At 36.1% G+C, this 19,278-nt stretch overlaps 1 protein-coding gene across 2 annotated transcripts in view; it reads left to right on the forward strand.

Annotated features, from left to right (window-relative positions):
* Positions 1 to 17,338, forward strand: part of LOC127845873 (inositol monophosphatase 1-like) — a 35,212-nt gene extending 17,874 nt beyond the window's left edge. For both annotated transcript variants that reach the window (XM_052377047.1, XM_052377048.1), the window contains 5 exons: positions 9,737 to 9,782; positions 10,521 to 10,629; positions 11,946 to 12,051; positions 13,277 to 13,428; positions 17,192 to 17,338. In XM_052377047.1, the coding sequence (XP_052233007.1) occupies positions 9,737 to 9,782; positions 10,521 to 10,629; positions 11,946 to 12,051; positions 13,277 to 13,428; positions 17,192 to 17,298 (520 nt within the window). In that variant the 3' untranslated portion in view covers positions 17,299 to 17,338. The remainder of the gene's footprint in view (positions 1 to 9,736; positions 9,783 to 10,520; positions 10,630 to 11,945; positions 12,052 to 13,276; positions 13,429 to 17,191) is intronic.
* The last annotated feature ends 1,940 nt before the right edge of the window (positions 17,339 to 19,278 follow it).

The following is a 19,278-nucleotide window of genomic DNA, read 5'->3' on the forward strand; positions in this document are numbered from 1 at the left end:
ACATAGCTCTTGTTAATATACATGTGGTAAGGGGGTATTGGTAACATAGCTCTTGTTAATATACATGGTAAGGGGTTATTGGTAACATAGCTCTTGTTTATATACATGGTAAGGGGGTATTGGTAACATAGCGCTTGTTAATATACATGGTAAGGGGGTATTGGTAACATATCTCTTGTTAATATACATGGTAAGGGGGTATTGGTAACATAGCTCTTGTTAATATACATGGTAAGGGGGTATTGGTAACATAGCTCTTGTTAATATACATGGTAAGGGGGTATTGGTAACATAGCTCTTGTTAATATACATGGTAAGGGGGTATTGGTAACATAGCTCTTGTTAATATACATGGTAAGGGGGTATTGGTAACATAGCTCTTGTCAATATACATGGTAAGGGGGTATTGGTAACATAGCTCTTGTCAATATACATGGTAAGGGGGTATTGGTAACATAGCTCTTGTAAATATACATGTGGTAAGGGGGTATTGGTAACATAGCTCTTGTTAATATACATGGTAAGGGGGTATTGGTAACATAGCTCTTGTTAATATACATGGTAAGGGGGTATTGGTAACATAGCTCTTGTTAATACACATGTGGTAAGGGGGTATTGGTAACATAGCTCTTGTTAATATACATGGTAAGGGGGTATTGGTAACATAGCTCTTGTTAATATACATGGTAAGGGGGTATTGGTAACATAGCTCTTGTTAATATACATGTGGTAAGGGGGTATTGGTAACATAGCTCTTGTTAATATACATGGTAAGGGGGTATTGGTAACATAGCTCTTGTTAATATACATGTGGTATGGGGTATTGATAACATAGCTCTTGCTAATATACATGGTAAGGGGGTATTGATAACATAGCTCTTGTTAATATACATGGTAAGGGGGTATTGGTAACATAGCTCTTGCTAATATACATGGTAAGGGGGTATTGGTAACATAGCTCTTGTTAATATACATGTGGTAAGGGGGTATTGGTAACATAGCTCTTGTTAATATACATGGTAAGGGGGTATTGGTAACATAGCTCTTGTTAATATACATGGTAAGGGGGTATTGGTAACATAGCTCTTGTTAATATACATGGTAAAGGGGTATTGGTAACATAGCTCTTGTTAATATACATGTGGTAAGGGAGTATTGGTAACATAGCTCTTGTTAATATACATGTGGTAAGGGGGTATTGATAACATAGCTCTTGTTAATAAACATGGTAAGGGGGTATTGGTAACAAAGCTCTTGTTAATATACATGGTAAGGGGGAATTGGTAACATAGCTCTTGTTAATATACATGGTAAGGGGGTATTGGTACCATAGCTCTTGTAAATATACATGGTAAGGGGGTATTGGTAATATAGCTCTTGCTAATATACATGTGGTAAGGGGGTATTGGTAACATAGCTCTTGTTAATATACATGTGGTAAGGGGGTATTGGTAACATAGCTCTTGTGAATATACATGGTAAGGGGGTATTGGTAACATAACTCTTGTTAATATACATGTGGTAAGGGGGTGTTGGTAACATAGCTCTTGTTAATATACATGTGGGAAGGGGGTATTGGTAACATAGCTCTTGTTAATATACATGGTAAGGGGGTATTGGTAACATAGGTCTTGTTAATATACATGGTAAGGGGGTATTGGTAACATAGCTCTTGTTAATATACATGGTAAGGGGGTATTGGTAACATAACTCTTGTTAATATACATGGTAAGGTGGTATTGGTAACATAGCTCTTGTTAATATACATGTGGTAAGGGGGTATTGGTAACATAGCTCTTGTTAATATACATGGTAAGGGGTTATTGGTAACATAGCTCTTGTGAATATACATGGTAAGGGGGTATTGGTAACATAGCTCTTGTTAATATACATGTGGTAAGGGGGTATTGGTAACATAGCTCTTGTGAATATACATGGTTAGGGGGTATTGGTAACATAGCTCTTGTGAATATACATGGTAAGGGGGTATTGGTAACATAACTCTCGTTAATATACATGTTGTAAGGGGGTGTTGGTAACATAGCTCTTGTTAATATACATGTTGGAAGGGGGTATTGGTAACATAGCTCTTGTTAATATACATGGTAAGGGGGTATTGGTAACATAGGTCTTGTTAATATACATGGTAAGGGGGTATTGGTAACATAGCTCTTGTTAATATACATGGTAAGGGGGTATTGGTAACATATCTCTTGTTAATATACATGGTAAGGGGGTATTGGTAACATAGCTCTTGTTAATATACATGTGGTAAGGGGGTATTGGTAACATAGCTCTTGTTAAAATACATGGTAAGGGGTTATTGGTAACATAGCTCTTGTTTATATACATGGTAAGGGGGTATTGGTAACATAGCTCTTGTTAATATACATGGTAAGGGGGTATTGGTAACATATCTCTTGTTAATATACATGGTAAGGGGGTATTGGTAACATAGCTCTTGTTAATATACATGGTAAGGGGGTATTGGCAACATAGCTCTTGTTGATATACATGGTAAGGGGGTATTGGTAACATAGCTCTTGTTAATATACACGGTAAGGGGGTATTGGTAACATAGCTCTTGTTAATATACATGGTAAGGGGGTATTGGTAACATAGCTCTTGTCAATATACATGGTAAGGGGGTATTGGTAACATAGCTCTTGTCAATATACATGGTAAGGGGGTATAAGGTAACATAGCTCTTGTAAATATACATGTGGTAAGGGGGTATTTATAACATAGCTCTTGTTAATATACATGTGGTAAGGGGGTATTGGTAACATAGCTCTTGTTAATATACATGGTAAGGGGGTATTGGTAACATAGCTCTTGTTAATATACATGGTCAGGGAGTATTGGTAACATAGCTCTTGTTAATATACATGGTAAGGGGGTATTGGTAACATAGCTCTTGTTAATATACATGGTAAGGGGGTATTGGTAACATAGCTCTTGTTAATATACATGGCAAGGGGGTATTGGTAACATAGCTCTTGTTAATATACATGGTAAGGGGGTATTGGTAACATAGCTCTTGTTAACATACATGGTAAGGGGGTATTGGTAACATAGCTCTTGTTAATATACATGGTAAGGGGGTATTGGTAACATAGCTATTGTTAATATACATGGTAAGGGGGGTATTGGTAACATAGCTCTTGTTAATATACATGGTAAGGGGGTATTGGTAACATAGCTCTTGTTAATATACATGGTAAGGGGGTATTGGTAACATAGCTCTTGTTAATATACATGGTAAGGGGGTATTGGTAACATAGCTCTTGTTAATATTCATGGTAAGGGGGTATTGGTAACATAGCTCTTGTTAATATACATGGTAAGTGGGTATTTGTAACATAGCTCTTGTCAATATACATGGTAAGGGGGTATTGGTAACATAGCTCTTGTAAATATACATGTGGTAAGGGTGTATTGGTAACATAGCTCTTGTTAATATACATGTGGTAAGGGGGTATTGGTAACATAGCTCTTGTTAATATACATGGTAAGGGGGGTATTGGTAACATATCTCTTGTTAATATACATGGTAAGGGGGTATTGGTAACATAGCTCTTGTTAATATACATGGTAAGGGGGTATTGGTAACATAGCTCTTGTTAATATACATGGTAAGGGGGTATTGGTAACATAGCTCTTGTTAATATACACGGTAAGGGGGTATTGGTAACATAGCTCTTGTAAATATACATGTGGTAAGGGGGGTATTGGTAACATAGCTTTTGTTAATGTACATGGTAAGGGGGTATTGGTAACATAGCTCTTGTTAATATGCATGGTAAGGGGGTATTGGTAACATAGCTCTTGTTAATATACATGTGGTAAGGGGGTATTGGTAACATAGCTCTTGTTAATATACATGGTAAGGGGGTATTGGTAACATAGCTCTTGTTAATAACATGGTAAGGGGGTATTGGTAACATAGCTTTTGTTAATATACATGTGGTAAGGGGGTATTGGTAACATAGCTCTTGTTAATATACATGGTAAGGGGGTATTGGTAACATAGCTCTTGTTAATATACATGGTAAGGGGGTATTGGTAACATTGCTCTTGTTAATATACATGGTAAGGGGGTATTGGTAACATAGCTCTTGTTAATATACATGTGGTAAGGGGGTATTGATAACATAGCTCTTGCTAATATACATGGTAAGGGGGTATTGATAACATAGCTCTTGTTAATATACATGGTAAGGGGGTATTGGTAACATAGCTCTTGCTAATATACATGGTAAGGGGGTATTGGTAACATAGCTCTTGTTAATATACATGTGGTAAGGGGGTATTGGTAACATAGCTCTTGTTAATATACATGGTAAGGGGGTATTGGTAACATAGCTCTTGTTAATATACATGGTAAGGGGGTATTGGTAACATAGCTCTTGTTAATATACATGGTAAGGGGGTATTGGTAACATAGCTCTTGTTAATATACATGTGGTAAGGGAGTATTGGTAACATAGCTCTTGTTAATATACATGTGGTAAGGGGGTATTGATAACATAGCTCTTGTTAATATACATGGTAAGGGGGTATTGGTAACAAAGCTCTTGTTTATATACATGGTAAGGGGGAATTGGTAACATAGCTCTTGTTAATATACATGGTAAGGGGGTATTGGTACCATAGCTCTTGTAAATATACATGGTAAGGGGGTATTGGTAACATAGCTCTTGCTAATATACATGTGGTAAGGGGGTATTGGTAACATAGCTCTTGTTAATATACATGTGGTAAGGGGGTATTGGTAACATAGCTCTTGTGAATATACATGGTAAGGGGGTATTGGTAACATAGCTCTTGTTAATATACATGTGGTAAGGGGGTATTGGTAACATAGCTCTTGTGAATATACATGGTAAGGGGGTATTGGTAACATAGCTCTTGTGAATATACATGGTAAGGGGGTATTGGTAACATAACTCATGTTAATATACATGTGGTAAGGGGGTGTTGGTAACATAGCTCTTTTTAATATACATGTGGGAAGGGGGTATTGGTAACATAGCTCTTGTTAATATACATAGTGGGGTATTGGTAACATAGGTCTTGTTAATATACATGGTAAGGGGGTATTGGTAACATAGCTCTTGTTAATATACATGGTAAGGGGGTATTGGTAACATAACTCTTGTTAATATACATGGTAAGGGGGTATTGGTAACATAGCTCTTGTTAATATACATGTGGTAAGGGGGTATTGGCAACATAGCTCTTGTTAATATACATGGTAAGGGGTTATTGGTAACATAGCTCTTGTTTATATACATGGTAAGGGGGTATTGGTAACATAGCTCTTGTTAATATACATGGTAAGGGGGTATTGGTAACATAGCTCTGGTTAATATACATGGTAAGGGGGTATTGGTAACATAGCTCTTGTTAATATTCATGGTAAGGGGGTATTGGTAACATAGCTCTTGTTAATATACATGGTAAGTGGGTATTTGTAACATAGCTCTTGTCAATATACATGGTAAGGGGGTATTGGTAACATAGCTCTTGTAAATATACATGTGGTAAGGGTGTATTGGTAACATAGCTCTTGTTAATATACATGTGGTAAGGGGGTATTGGTAACATAGCTCTTGTTAATATACATGGTAAGGGGGTATTGGTAACATATCTCTTGTTAATATACATGGTAAGGGGGTATTGGTAACATAGCTCTTGTTAATATACATGGTAAGGGGGTATTGGTAACATAGCTCTTGTTAATATACATGGTAAGGGGGTATTGGTAACATAGCTCTTGTTAATATACACGGTAAGGGGGTATTGGTAACATAGCTCTTGTAAATATACATGTGGTAAGGGGGTATTGGTAACATAGCTTTTGTTAATGTACATGGTAAGGGGGTATTGGTAACATAGCTCTTGTTAATATGCATGGTAAGGGGGTATTGGTAACATAGCTCTTGTTAATATACATGTGGTAAGGGGGTATTGGTAACATAGCTCTTGTTAATATACATGGTAAGGGGGTATTGGTAACATAGCTCTTGTTAATAACATGGTAAGGGGGTATTGGTAACATAGCTTTTGTTAATATACATGTGGTAAGGGGGTATTGGTAACATAGCTCTTGTTAATATACATGGTAAGGGGGTATTGGTAACATAGCTCTTGTTAATATACATGGTAAGGGGGTATTGGTAACATTGCTCTTGTTAATATACATGGTAAGGGGGTATTGGTAACATAGCTCTTGTTAATATACATGTGGTAAGGGGGTATTGATAACATAGCTCTTGCTAATATACATGGTAAGGGGGTATTGATAACATAGCTCTTGTTAATATACATGGTAAGGGGGTATTGGTAACATAGCTCTTGCTAATATACATGGTAAGGGGGGTATTGGTAACATAGCTCTTGTTAATATACATGTGGTAAGGGGGGTATTGGTAACATAGCTCTTGTTAATATACATGGTAAGGGGGTATTGGTAACATAGCTCTTGTTAATATACATGGTAAGGGGGTATTGGTAACATAGCTCTTGTTAATATACATGGTAAGGGGGTATTGGTAACATAGCTCTTGTTAATATACATGTGGTAAGGGAGTATTGGTAACATAGCTCTTGTTAATATACATGTGGTAAGGGGGTATTGATAACATAGCTCTTGTTAATATACATGGTAAGGGGGTATTGGTAACAAAGCTCTTGTTTATATACATGGTAAGGGGGAATTGGTAACATAGCTCTTGTTAATATACATGGTAAGGGGGTATTGGTACCATAGCTCTTGTAAATATACATGGTAAGGGGGTATTGGTAACATAGCTCTTGCTAATATACATGTGGTAAGGGGGTATTGGTAACATAGCTCTTGTTAATATACATGTGGTAAGGGGGTATTGGTAACATAGCTCTTGTGAATATACATGGTAAGGGGGTATTGGTAACATAGCTCTTGTTAATATACATGTGGTAAGGGGGTATTGGTAACATAGCTCTTGTGAATATACATGGTAAGGGGGTATTGGTAACATAGCTCTTGTGAATATACATGATAAGGAGGTATTGGTAACATAACTCATGTTAATATACATGTGGTAAGGGGGTGTTGGTAACATAGCTCTTTTTAATATACATGTGGGAAGGGGGTATTGGTAACATAGCTCTTGTTAATATACATAGTGGGGTATTGGTAACATAGGTCTTGTTAATATACATGGTAAGGGGGTATTGGTAACATAGCTCTTGTTAATATACATGGTAAGGGGGTATTGGTAACATAACTCTTGTTAATATACATGGTAAGGGGGTATTGGAAACATAGCTCTTGTTAATATACATGTGGTAAGGGGGTATTGGCAACATAGCTCTTGTTAATATACATGGTAAGGGGTTATTGGTAACATAGCTCTTGTTTATATACATGGTAAGGGGGTATTGGTAACATAGCTCTTGTTAATATACATGGTAAGGGGGTATTGGTAACATAGCTCTGGTTAATATACATGGTAAGGGGGTATTGGTAACATAGCTCTTGTTAATATACATAGTAAGGGGGTTTTGGTAACATAGCTCTTGTAAATATACATGGTAAGGGGGTATTGGTAACATAGCTCTTGTTAATATACATGGTAAGGGGGTATTGGTAACATAGCTCTTGTTAATATACATGGTAAGGGGGTATTGGTAACATAGCTCTTGTCAATATACATGGTAAGGGGGTATTGGTAACAAAGCTCTTGTCAATATACATGGTAAGGGGGTATTGGTAACATAGCTCTTGTAAATATACATGTGGTAAGGGGGTATTGGTAACATAGCTCTTGTTAATATACATGTGGTAAGGGGGTATTGGTAACATAGCTCTTGTTAATATACATGGTAAGGGGGTATTGGTAACATAGCTCTTGTTAATATACATGGTCAGGGGGTATTGGTAACATAGCTCTTGTTAATATACATGGTCAGGGGGTATTGGTAACATAGCTCTTGTTAATATACATGGTAAGGGGGTATTGGTAACATAGCTCTTGTTAATATACATGGTAAGGGGGTATTGGTAACATAGCTCTTGTTAATACACATGGTAAGGGGGTATTGGTAACATAGCTCTTGTTAATATACATGGCAAGGGGGTATTGGTAACATAGCTCTTGTTAATATACATGGTAAGGGGGTATTGGTAACATAGCTCTTGTTAACATACATGGTAAGGGGGTATTGGTAACATAGCTCTTGTTAATATACATGGTAAGGGGGTATTGGTAACATAGCTCTTGTTAATATACATGGTAAGGGGGTATTGGTAACATAGCTCTTGTTAATATACATGGTAAAGGGGTATTGGTAACATATCTCTTGTTAATATACATGGTAAGGGGGTATTGGTAACATAGCTCTTGTTAATATACATGGTAAGGGGGTATTGGTAACATAGCTCTTGTTAATATACATGGTAAGGGGGTATTGGTAACATAGCTCTTGTTAATATACATGGTAAGTGGGTATTGGTAACATAGCTCTTGTCAATATACATGGTAAGGGGGTATTGGTAACATAGCTCTTGTAAATATACATGTGGTAAGGGGGTATTGGTAACATAGCTCTTGTTAATATACATGTGGTAAGGGGGTATTGGTAACATAGCTCTTGTTAATATACATGGTAAGGGGGTATTGGTAACATAGCTCTTGTTAATATACATGGTCAGGGGGTATTGGTAACATAGCTCTTGTTAATATACATGGTCAGCGGGTATTGGTAACATAGCTCTTGTTAATATACATGGTAAGGGGGTATTGGTAACATAGCTCTTGTTAATATACATGGTAAGGGGGTATTGGTAACATAGCTCTTGTTAATATACATGGTAAGTGGGTGTTGGTAACATAGCTCTTGTTAATATACATGTGGTAAGGGGGTATTGGTAACATAGCTCTTGTTAATATACATGTGGTAAGGGGGTATTGGTAACATAGCTCTTGTTAATATACATGGTAAGGGGGTATTGGTAACATAGCTCTTGTTAATATACATGGTAAGGGGGTATTGGTAACATAGCTCTTGTTATTATACATGTAGGCAACTAGACCAATAATCTGTTCTGTGAGAAATGAAACCATTGGGGTTTATAAAGCTGGGCATATAGGATTGGTCCAAATCATTTACGTATTATATTAAATATTTAAAATATTAAAGCAGGCCACTCTGTAAAAGGGGAAATATTTTCTTTTGAAAATTTAAAAACCAATTCTTGGCAGTTACAGAACTAAGGCTTCAAACTGTATGTTATTATATATGAGCCGTGCTTTGTGAAAAGGTTGTTTAATCCATGTGCGTAAAGTGTTGTCCCGCACAAGCTAATCAGGACGACACTTTCCGCCTAATCTTTCTTGAAACATAAAATATCATATAAGGGGAAAGTGTCATCCCTGATTAGCCTGTGCAGACCGCACAGGCTAATCTGAGATGACATTTACGCACATGCATTAAACCCCTTTTTCACAGAGCCCAGCCCATATATTATTCTTGTGTCATGCAAATGAAAAACAGATTCCAAAATCTTTCCACAATAACATATACGGGGTACATGTTTTTAAAAAGTCAAACCCAAGAATTTAGTTAAAGGATAATACAATATGTAATTTACTGGTTATGTATGTTTAGTTATTTTTATTTTAAGATAACACAGTGTTAATTTTAACTGTGCACATCCATGAATTTTGTTTTTGTTTTCCTTTTACAGTGTACCACATACATGCATTTCCATTGGCCTGACAATTAACAAACAGGTACCAACTTTACAATTAAGGTATACAAGCGTGGATGAAACTTTTTCAAATAGACAGACATATGATGTTTTTCTTATGAAGCAGTTAAATAGCACTTTAGACATGCCTTGTTTGTTATATCTGTATAATAAAATAAAATATAACAATCAAGAAATACGATACCTTAGCTACAGGAAACGTTTATTTGGTAAAATTGAAATTTTTGTAAATTGACTGCGATATTTGAAAGTTTTTTTATACTTAGACTTTAAGGACCAGTTTTGTCAGAGATAACCATACAATTTGCAAGGGTGCTTTTAATAAATTGTTATAAATCTGTTCTAATAAAAATTATTTTTGTTGGAACAAAAACTGATACATGTAAATGTTTATGTTATATGTACAGTGGTCAGTGGATGATCTACTAATCTCATACAGGTAATTCTGTACATACAATGTAGGTGTGCTGGACCCAACTGCTGTTTTTACCCTTTTAGCACTCAGATATGCATTTTGACTCGTTTGTAGTCCATTAGAAAATCTAATTGAACAACCTTTCTGAATAGATAACAGTTTTAAAGGCTTCAGTTCCAACCCTTACATACTGATGAGCAGCGAACAGCATAACATCTGAACAGACTGCGAGTTACTCGCAGGCTGTTTTGGCTTTATGCTGGTTGCATACAGCCATTCTCACCCATCTTTTGAGTGGGTAAGGGTTTAGCAAAAACAACAAAACTACTGGTCTTCATATTTCAGCCCATGCTTGGTATAGTGCATGCTCCGATACTAGAGGAGACGTTTAGTGCAATGAAGGGGCATGGAGCTTTCTGCAACGAGACAAAGCTGAGTGTATCAACCATAAATGGTATTAGTTTAAACGTATTTATTTTAGTAGCATTGCATTGAAAGCCAAAGGTTTATTGAAAAGATGTCGAGTCTGTTTTCTGGGTAGAACAAGTACTTTGATCTCAAGAACACTCCCACAGTGGGAATCAAACCCTGGGGTGGTATTCCAGAAACATATTAAGTCATTTCTTTAATAATTTCACTTAAGTTCATTATTACAATGTTTTGTATTTCTTTACTAAATAAGGAAACACATGTTATTTTTGGTGTTCCTAAAATAACATTGGCATTATGATGGTATTTAAATATATATCTTGATGCCAATCTATTGCAATATGAAATGAAACACTTAAGAAAATTTCCCAATTTAAGGATAAGAATAAAATATAACTTAAGATGCTACTGTAATACGACCCCTGTATCTCCCAGTTGCTAGTTGAAGTGACCTTAAATGGTATTGTGCTTCTTTGATATCAAATGAAAAAATTGATATGTCCTAGATGGAAAAAATATTAATATATAATTGAATTGTACTTGATATTAAAATATCAAAATGTGAAAACATCATACATAATTTTTGGAATACATACATTACTTATAGCGAAATAATTTATAACAAGGTTTTCAAAAAAAGTTGATATGGTTATTAGTTTGGGGTATATATAGCAGGCAGGTGTGCAGGTTGTGGAGCCAAACAGGTGGTTTCTTGTCTCCTAGCTTTAGTTTTCATTGACCAGTCTTGATTAAACTTTGGATATAGAAAGCTTGCATGGTGACTAGCTTGGAATTGTATTAAGGTCAGTGTTACTAAAAATAGACAGTTTGTGCTCAAAAATGTTGTTTTGGATGGAGAGATTTAACTGGAAATGTAGGTAGCTTATATAAGGACCTATCTTGGGTTATGTTTTTAAGGCCATTTGGGTTAAGGTCAAGGTCACTGCAACAATAAACTGAAAAACAGCAAACAAGTGGTTTACCATCAATTATTTAACTTTGCATATAGCAATCAAGGGATCTAGCTTGGGCTTTTATTCCCCGCATGTTGGTTGGGCTATCCCGGCATGTAAGTAAAAGCAGAACAATGGCATGGGCTTGATACATTTAGTTTGCATTTAAATTTTGTCTGTACATACTTGAAGCTAACATACAGATAACTAAATGATTAACCATGCTAAGAACATGGGTTGGTAGACAATTTGTGTCTGCATTTTAAACTGATGCTTATAGCTGGTCTTCATCATCCAAAGAATTATACCATGTATTGTTCTGTACATATTTGTCATTACAACATAACATGAATACACTGCCAATGCGTTTGTTTAATAATACTTGCAGAACTGAACCGGAGTGTTGTGATTCTGGAGGGTGGCACTTCAAGAGTTCCAGAGATTCTGGACACTAAGATAGCCAACATAAAGTCTGTCATTGGACATTGCCATGGGTAAGAAAGTTTGCATTGCAGGAAAAGAAATACATTTTGTATAGGGTGGCCCATTCCTTCGGGATGAGTTTGATGTAGGTCCGGGCAAGTCAATTTCATAATTTGGTAGTCCATCTGGATGAGTAGCTTATTTTAAAAGCTTTAAGTAGTTTTCCCACAGTTAAAAGCCCATGAACACTCAAAATCAACAAATATTTCGTACAATAGTAGTTCCCATAATAACGTCGTTCTTCTGACGCTGCCAGAAGCCAGTCTTGCATTTGCTGGTAAATGTTTGAAAATCGATGCGGGAAATTTACATGGAATATATTGTGGCACAAAAAATAAAAAAGGAGTATTTTGTATCTCGTAAAATTTATTTTACCATAACACATCTAGCGTTTTGGCTATTGTTATAAGGAATACTGACAAACAAAACACAACAATTTTACATATGAACAGAGACACACCAAATATGACTCCAGTATACCCTGCTTTGTTGTTGGATACGTGGGTATGGGAGGGGGTAGGGGGAAGGGGCGGAACACAGAGTAATCTGTGATAGATTGACGGGTTCATGTTGGGGATTATTTAGTAGAGGATAACACTAGTTGCATTTTTATTGGCAATTTTGTATTTGGCCAAAGCATTTCTGTAATAAGCTTAAAGATAAAAACTTAAAACATGAATAGACAAACATGGGGTAGAACAACTGTGCACAATTTGTATAATTTGAGCTGCATACTTTATGGAGTCATTCCACATTGTCTCTTTTCTTTTTTGTTAGTTTTCTTTGAAGAGAATTTTTTTGCGGAAAAAAAGTAACAAACTGAATTATGGTTTTAACCTATTATTGAGTCATGAATATTGTTAATAAGATGAAGAACATGCATAACAACTTTATGAGTTGTTAGATATTTATATGTCTATATTCTCATCAAAAAGCTTCCTGCAAGGGGGTATTTGAAACATGAAATGTCAATATAAGGTCTAAATTATATCTTGAAAAGAGCATTTTTCCATGATAATTGTATACATGACTTTAACATATATTTACATTATGATTAAGATTTGACATCTCATATACCACTATTTTACAGTAAAGATATTCATTTAGAAAACTACAATTATACTACTCATCAATGTTTATGGAATGAAAAGGTATAAATGACGATTACACAATGTCATCGAAAACCTCCTTACACACTTCATGAAGAGTATTTTTTCCACAAAACCTTCATTTCAGTATCCGATGTTACGGGTCAGCAGCCATCAACATGTGCTATGTAGCCCGCGGGTCTCACGAGGCCTATGTTGAGCACGGGATTCATGTGTGGGACATCGCTGCAGCAGCTGTTATCGTGCAGGAGGCGGGTGGTGTGGTCTGTGACCCTTCAGGTATGCCAAGTGATGCCCTGTTATTGGTCAGAGTTTGGTTAAGATTGTTTTACCCCAACTAGGAGTTGTTATTTATCATACCACCAAATTGATACCGTACCTGTCTAAAATATTTTTATGCCCCTGAAGGGTGGCATATAGTTTTTTAGCGAGGCTGTTTTCGGAGAAAACCCGAGCTATTGTCATAGTCAGCTCGTTGTCCGCCGTAGGCGTCGTGCTAAAACCTTAACATTGGCCATAACTTTTTAAATATTGAAGATAGCACCTTGATATTTGGCATGCATGTGTATCTCATGGAGCTGCACATTTTGAGTGGTAAAATTTCAAGGTAAACATCATCCTTCAAGGTCTAGGGTCGAAAAAACAAAGTCAAGGGAAGTTATAAGCAATTAGCTTTAAATGGACATAGTTATCTGACCTGCCCACGTATATATTTTTGTTAAATAAATCAAAGCGGAGCAGTAGGCGGCATTGTGTTTCTGACAAACACATTGTGGTAAAAGGTCAAGGTCATCCTTACGGTCTACGGTAAAAAATACAGATTTAAGGGAAGTAATAAGCTTTAAAAAGGGAGAAAATTATTCAATATTGAACATAGCCACTTTATATATTTGCCATGCATGTGTATCTCATGGAGCTGCACATTTTGAGTGGTGAATCTACAGTCACGGTAGTGGCTTTTTATTATTTGCTACTAAAAATAGACATTTGTTACAGACAATTATTTTCATGGGAAGTAATTTATATAATTATAAATCTCATATTATATATTTCCTTACCAAGAATTGAAGTTCTTATCACAGTTACTGTACAGATTTATTATTTTGATTATTTATAACCCAAACGATTGATTTGTCAAAGTTTTTTTTTTAAATGATATAATTATAATTTCTTTGATGTTCATTACATACCTGTGGGGACCAGAGATCGGCAATGACTTAGCCCTTACAATACAGAACCAGTCCCATACAAGTTTGTTGATGTTTCTAAATTTAATTTCATTTTTAAACCGACTTTTGTTTGGTGAAGAGTTTTCCCAATGAGATATGTACGCAGACTATTTTCGCATGATATACCCGATCGTCGACTTTCCTTCCCTATATTTCTCTGACAGAATCTTGAGTGTTGGTTTAGGGAACATCTCTGATTCTTTTATCAATTTGATTTTGTCTTCTAGAGACAATTCCACGCGTCTTAGCTTAGAAGGAGGTTCGGACATTTTTAGTCTTAGTTATCTTTATTACCAATTTTAAAATCTAAATGAATATCTAAATGCAACTGCTTCAAGAACTCTGCAAATCACCATTTTATATGACACTAAATTAGAATTTTTTTTAACTACACAAAATATAATAGCATTACGATTATTAAAATTTAACACGGCTTCCTACATCAACAACAAAACACACTAAAGAACTCTATCTTTGTTATCAGTAATTATAATCAGTATTATCACCTCTATTGATCGATAAATACATCACAGGGCAAGTAACTTTAAATTAATTTGCGATTTTTACAGTTTACAAATTTTCGACCACCTTTATTAATTTCATGCGTCTTTAATCCGCTATTCACAACTTTTCGACACTAGGTCTGAGGTGGGATAAACCGGCACTGAGCGGTTTAGAGGGGTACAATTACGTATGGAATGAACTTTGATCCAAAGAATGACCGGTATTCGGAATTAAGGGGATTCAGGTCTCGAGGAGATATTTTACGCATGGTATTATAGGGAAAAAATGAGACTGGACAATTTGTCCGGTTTATAGAGGATTCCGGTATAAAGAGGATCCGGTTTTGAGGGTTTCCACTGTACATGATCAACTCTGGCTATGATCTCTTTTAAACCACAGGCCTTGGTTGTCAGTGATGTCTGACATGGTCATAATTGACTGTGAGACCCTCCCCACCCCCAACCAATCCCCCATCCCGGTTGTATTGGACAAAATTCAAGGGAAGTAATAACCTTTAAAGGGAGATGATTTCTATACCTGCCAAATGATAAATAGAAATTTTATTTCAATGCGGCGCAGTAGGGGGCATTGTGTTTCTGACAAACACATCTCTTGTTGGGTCACTAGGTCAAAGGTCAAGGTCACTGTGACCTCTAAAAAAACAAACTTTCGCAGCCGAGCGTGGCACCCGTTATGCGGTGCTCTTGTTAACTGTCGTTCCGTCTGTCTGTCCGTCAGTCAGTCTCTCAGTCCGTCGGAAAACTTTAACATTGGTCAGAAGTTTTGCAATATTGAAGATAGAAACTTAATATTTGGAATGCATCTGTATCTCATGGAGCTGCACATTTTAAGTGGTGAAAGGTCAAGGTCATCCTTCAAGGTCAAATATATGGCTTCAAAGCGGCGCAGAAGGGGGGGCATTGTGTCTCTGACACATTACTTGTATTATATCATAAACAAGTTGTTAATTAATGTTTGGAGGTTGATCATATTACTCGGAATAAACTAGAAAGCCATCAGTTTCGGTAAAATAGAATCAGATTGAACATAACAAACACATTGATACCAAGATATTTTAGACACAAAATAAAACAAAACAACAGTAAAGAACATGTTTTACAATTATTTAGCGTAAATGCTGGTGACATAATTGTTAACATGTCAAACATCATTTTCATTACTGCAAAAATGCAGGGTCATATATGTAGCGATTTTATTTCATAATTTCTTTTAAAATGGGGACACAGAGCTATGATAAACAGAATACGGGTTACTGCCCTATCTTTGTGTAATAATATTAGGCTATATGCTAATAAATCAGACTCTGCACAAATAAAACAATTTATTCTAAGCATCACCTGAGATATTAAACAATGATTGTGCAGTTATCTGTTATTCTGTATGTAGGGAGCAATCTGTTATTTGGTTGTTTTGTCATCATAAGCTTGTGGAATAAACTACTAGTACTTTCACAATTCTGAAGCGAATAAATTGAAGCTTAAAATATGTTATCAACATGAAGTGGAGATGTGCAAGACATTTTTTCACATCCCCAATGATTGACACATTATTCCGGGGTTGTTTGCCTATGTTCATAGCTGACAAAGCCAGATGGATGTGTAAGTCACGTGTGAAAGCTGTGCAATGTTCCTGCAATTACATGTATTGCATGCATACTTTTTAGTCTGTCAATGTGTGAGGTGTGTGTGTTTGGGGATAACATGCATTAGGCTGAGTGATTTCAGTCTAAAAAACTTTGGGAGTACGCTAAATTCTACGCTACATAGTACCTCTACCTTCCCCTGGCCATATTGTTAGCATATTCTTTCAATCTTTCATTTTGGGTATTTTTGGATCATAATAGACTCCCCCCCCCCCCCCCTAAATCCTTTGTCGTATTTCTCTTTGTCATCCTGCTGGTCCACAACTGGAAAAACTTTGTTAGGAGTAGTATTTTTGAATGCGGTAGTTTATTTTCAAGTGGACTGGATTCACTTTTTGCCCATCAGGTATGACCATTCTTAATCCTCTACGACTTGAGATACGTATTTTTACGCATTTGTAGTCCCTTAGAAAGTTAAATTTCATTAAAGACCTTTCTTACTAGATTAAAGTTTTAAAGGCTTCATTTCCAACCCCAAGATACTGATGAGCAGCACACTGTGCCAAACAGCATAAAACCTGAACAGCCTGTGAGTTACTTGCAGGCTGCTCTGGTTTTATGCCGTTTCCACACAGCCATTTTTACTTTGCTTCTGAGTGGGAACGGGTTAATGCAGAGTTTTCATTGATATATTGGTACATTAAAGGTGGGGAACTCGACTTGCTGAACAGGCGTGTCTTAGCAGCATGCAACAAAACACTGGCAGGCCAACTATCCGCCATCACGACTAACATCGACATGGGAAGGGACTAAATACGACATGTAGAAACCATTAGTCAAGAGGCTATAAATTAGTATAATACCGGGACATTATGCACGTCATTTCATTTTGTTCCTACCTCAAAAATTGTGGTTGCTATGGCAACAAATAGACTAGAAATATTGCTGAAAATAGTGTTTTTTTCTGGATCCTGCGATAACTTTAAAAGTTCCTAATATTTTTTCAAGAAACTTGGAACATGGATAGATGGCAATATGGACATTATGCACGTAATTTCATTTTGTTCCTATGTCAAAAATTGTGGTTGCTATGGAAACAAACAAAAAATATTCTGAAAATGGTGAAATTTCTGACAATGGTGGGGGATTTTATTGCTAGGCAATAGTTTTGTTAAATTTGTTGAAGTTTGCGGTGCCTTAATTTCACTCCGTTTTGAAAAATGACTTGAAGGAGTACACAACAAATCAAATGTTAAAAGTACAAAATATTTATATATTATACATTTACCTATTGATAATCTGGCTCAAATCTGGCTTCTTTAAAAAAAAAAAAAAAAAAAAACGAGAAGAAAATGAAATTTCAGTAACTCAGTTGAACTCTGGTTGTATATGAATGCTGGAAAAAGCATACCCTTTAATGTCATTAATGTACACATCATCTTGGCATGTTAATATATGGATCGTTAAATATATGACGTTTGTTTCCTGAATGTATGCATTATTCACAAGATTCACAAGGCTGTTGACTTGTAGTGTTGATTTTAGCGAGTAAAGGTATATAATAAATACCTACTTTGTGGGTATCCAAATTTTGGTGGAGCACCGATTGTGCGAAATCATACTCTTACCCCTCTGCAGACTTGTGGAAACAGCAATCAACTTGTACCATACAACCCATCCAAACACCACAGTAAATCAAAATTCCTAATGTATCTGATAATATATTTATGAAATACTTTCGTCTGTATCACATCAATGTTTGAAACAAGAATAAGGTTTCATTTTTGACGATGCTGCAAAGCAGCTCGTCTAAGTTATCATACTATGAAAAAATTCTTCACAATGGCGACCTATGTAAAAGACCGAGCCAGTCCAATTGAGATAGCTCGATTTTTCTGATCGGCATACCTCGCTGATTATCGTTGATAAAGGTAAATATTAATAGAACAGCATATTCTGGGGAAACAGATTCAATAAGTGTATCAAAACGTAAATTTTAAATTGGTAATTTTACATCCATTTTATCTTTATTTACCAATGAAACAACTATATATTTTCTTTATTGTGTTTGATATTTGTTCTCGATTTTGTAATTTAAATTGCGAATTAAAACATGTAAAATAAACTTTTTACGCGATCACAAATCTAAAGAATACGAATAACTTCGAGCCTGCAAATTGTAAACGCTGAACTGCCATGATCTATATAGATAAAACATTTGTAACGTAGTTGTCCGTCCTGCTAGCGCAGTGGTCAGCACGTACACTTTTTCACCTTTACAACACCGGTTCGATTCCCGCTCCCGGCGCATTTTTTTTGTTTTTGTTTTGTGGTCACCATACCGGACAGGAGGGATTTTCTCCAGATTATTCTATCCCCCCGCAGCACAAGACCATATACAAAATTAAAAAGTATTACAGTAAAAACAAGCAAATTCGTTGAATTGATATCCCCTGCTTATATACTTCCGGACACAAAAGTGTTATATTTGACACTAAAAAAAGCATTTTTTTGAAGATACAAAGAGCCATAACTCTGTTATTATCAGATGGTGTACAATGCCATTTGGCGTGCATCATCCTATTATCCATATATATACTCATACCAAGTTTCAATGAAATCCGCAAAAGCACTTCCAAGATATGGCTCCGGACACAAAAGTGACAGACGGACGGACAGCCGGACGGACAGCGCCAAAACGATATCCCTCCGCCTCTGGCGCGGGATATATACTCATACCAAGCTTCAATGAAATTCGCCAAAGCACTTCCAAGATATGGCTTCGGACTCAAA

The sequence above is a fragment of the Dreissena polymorpha genome, chromosome 9, assembly GCF_020536995.1.
Source record: "Dreissena polymorpha isolate Duluth1 chromosome 9, UMN_Dpol_1.0, whole genome shotgun sequence".
NCBI lineage: Eukaryota > Metazoa > Mollusca > Bivalvia > Myida > Dreissenidae > Dreissena > Dreissena polymorpha.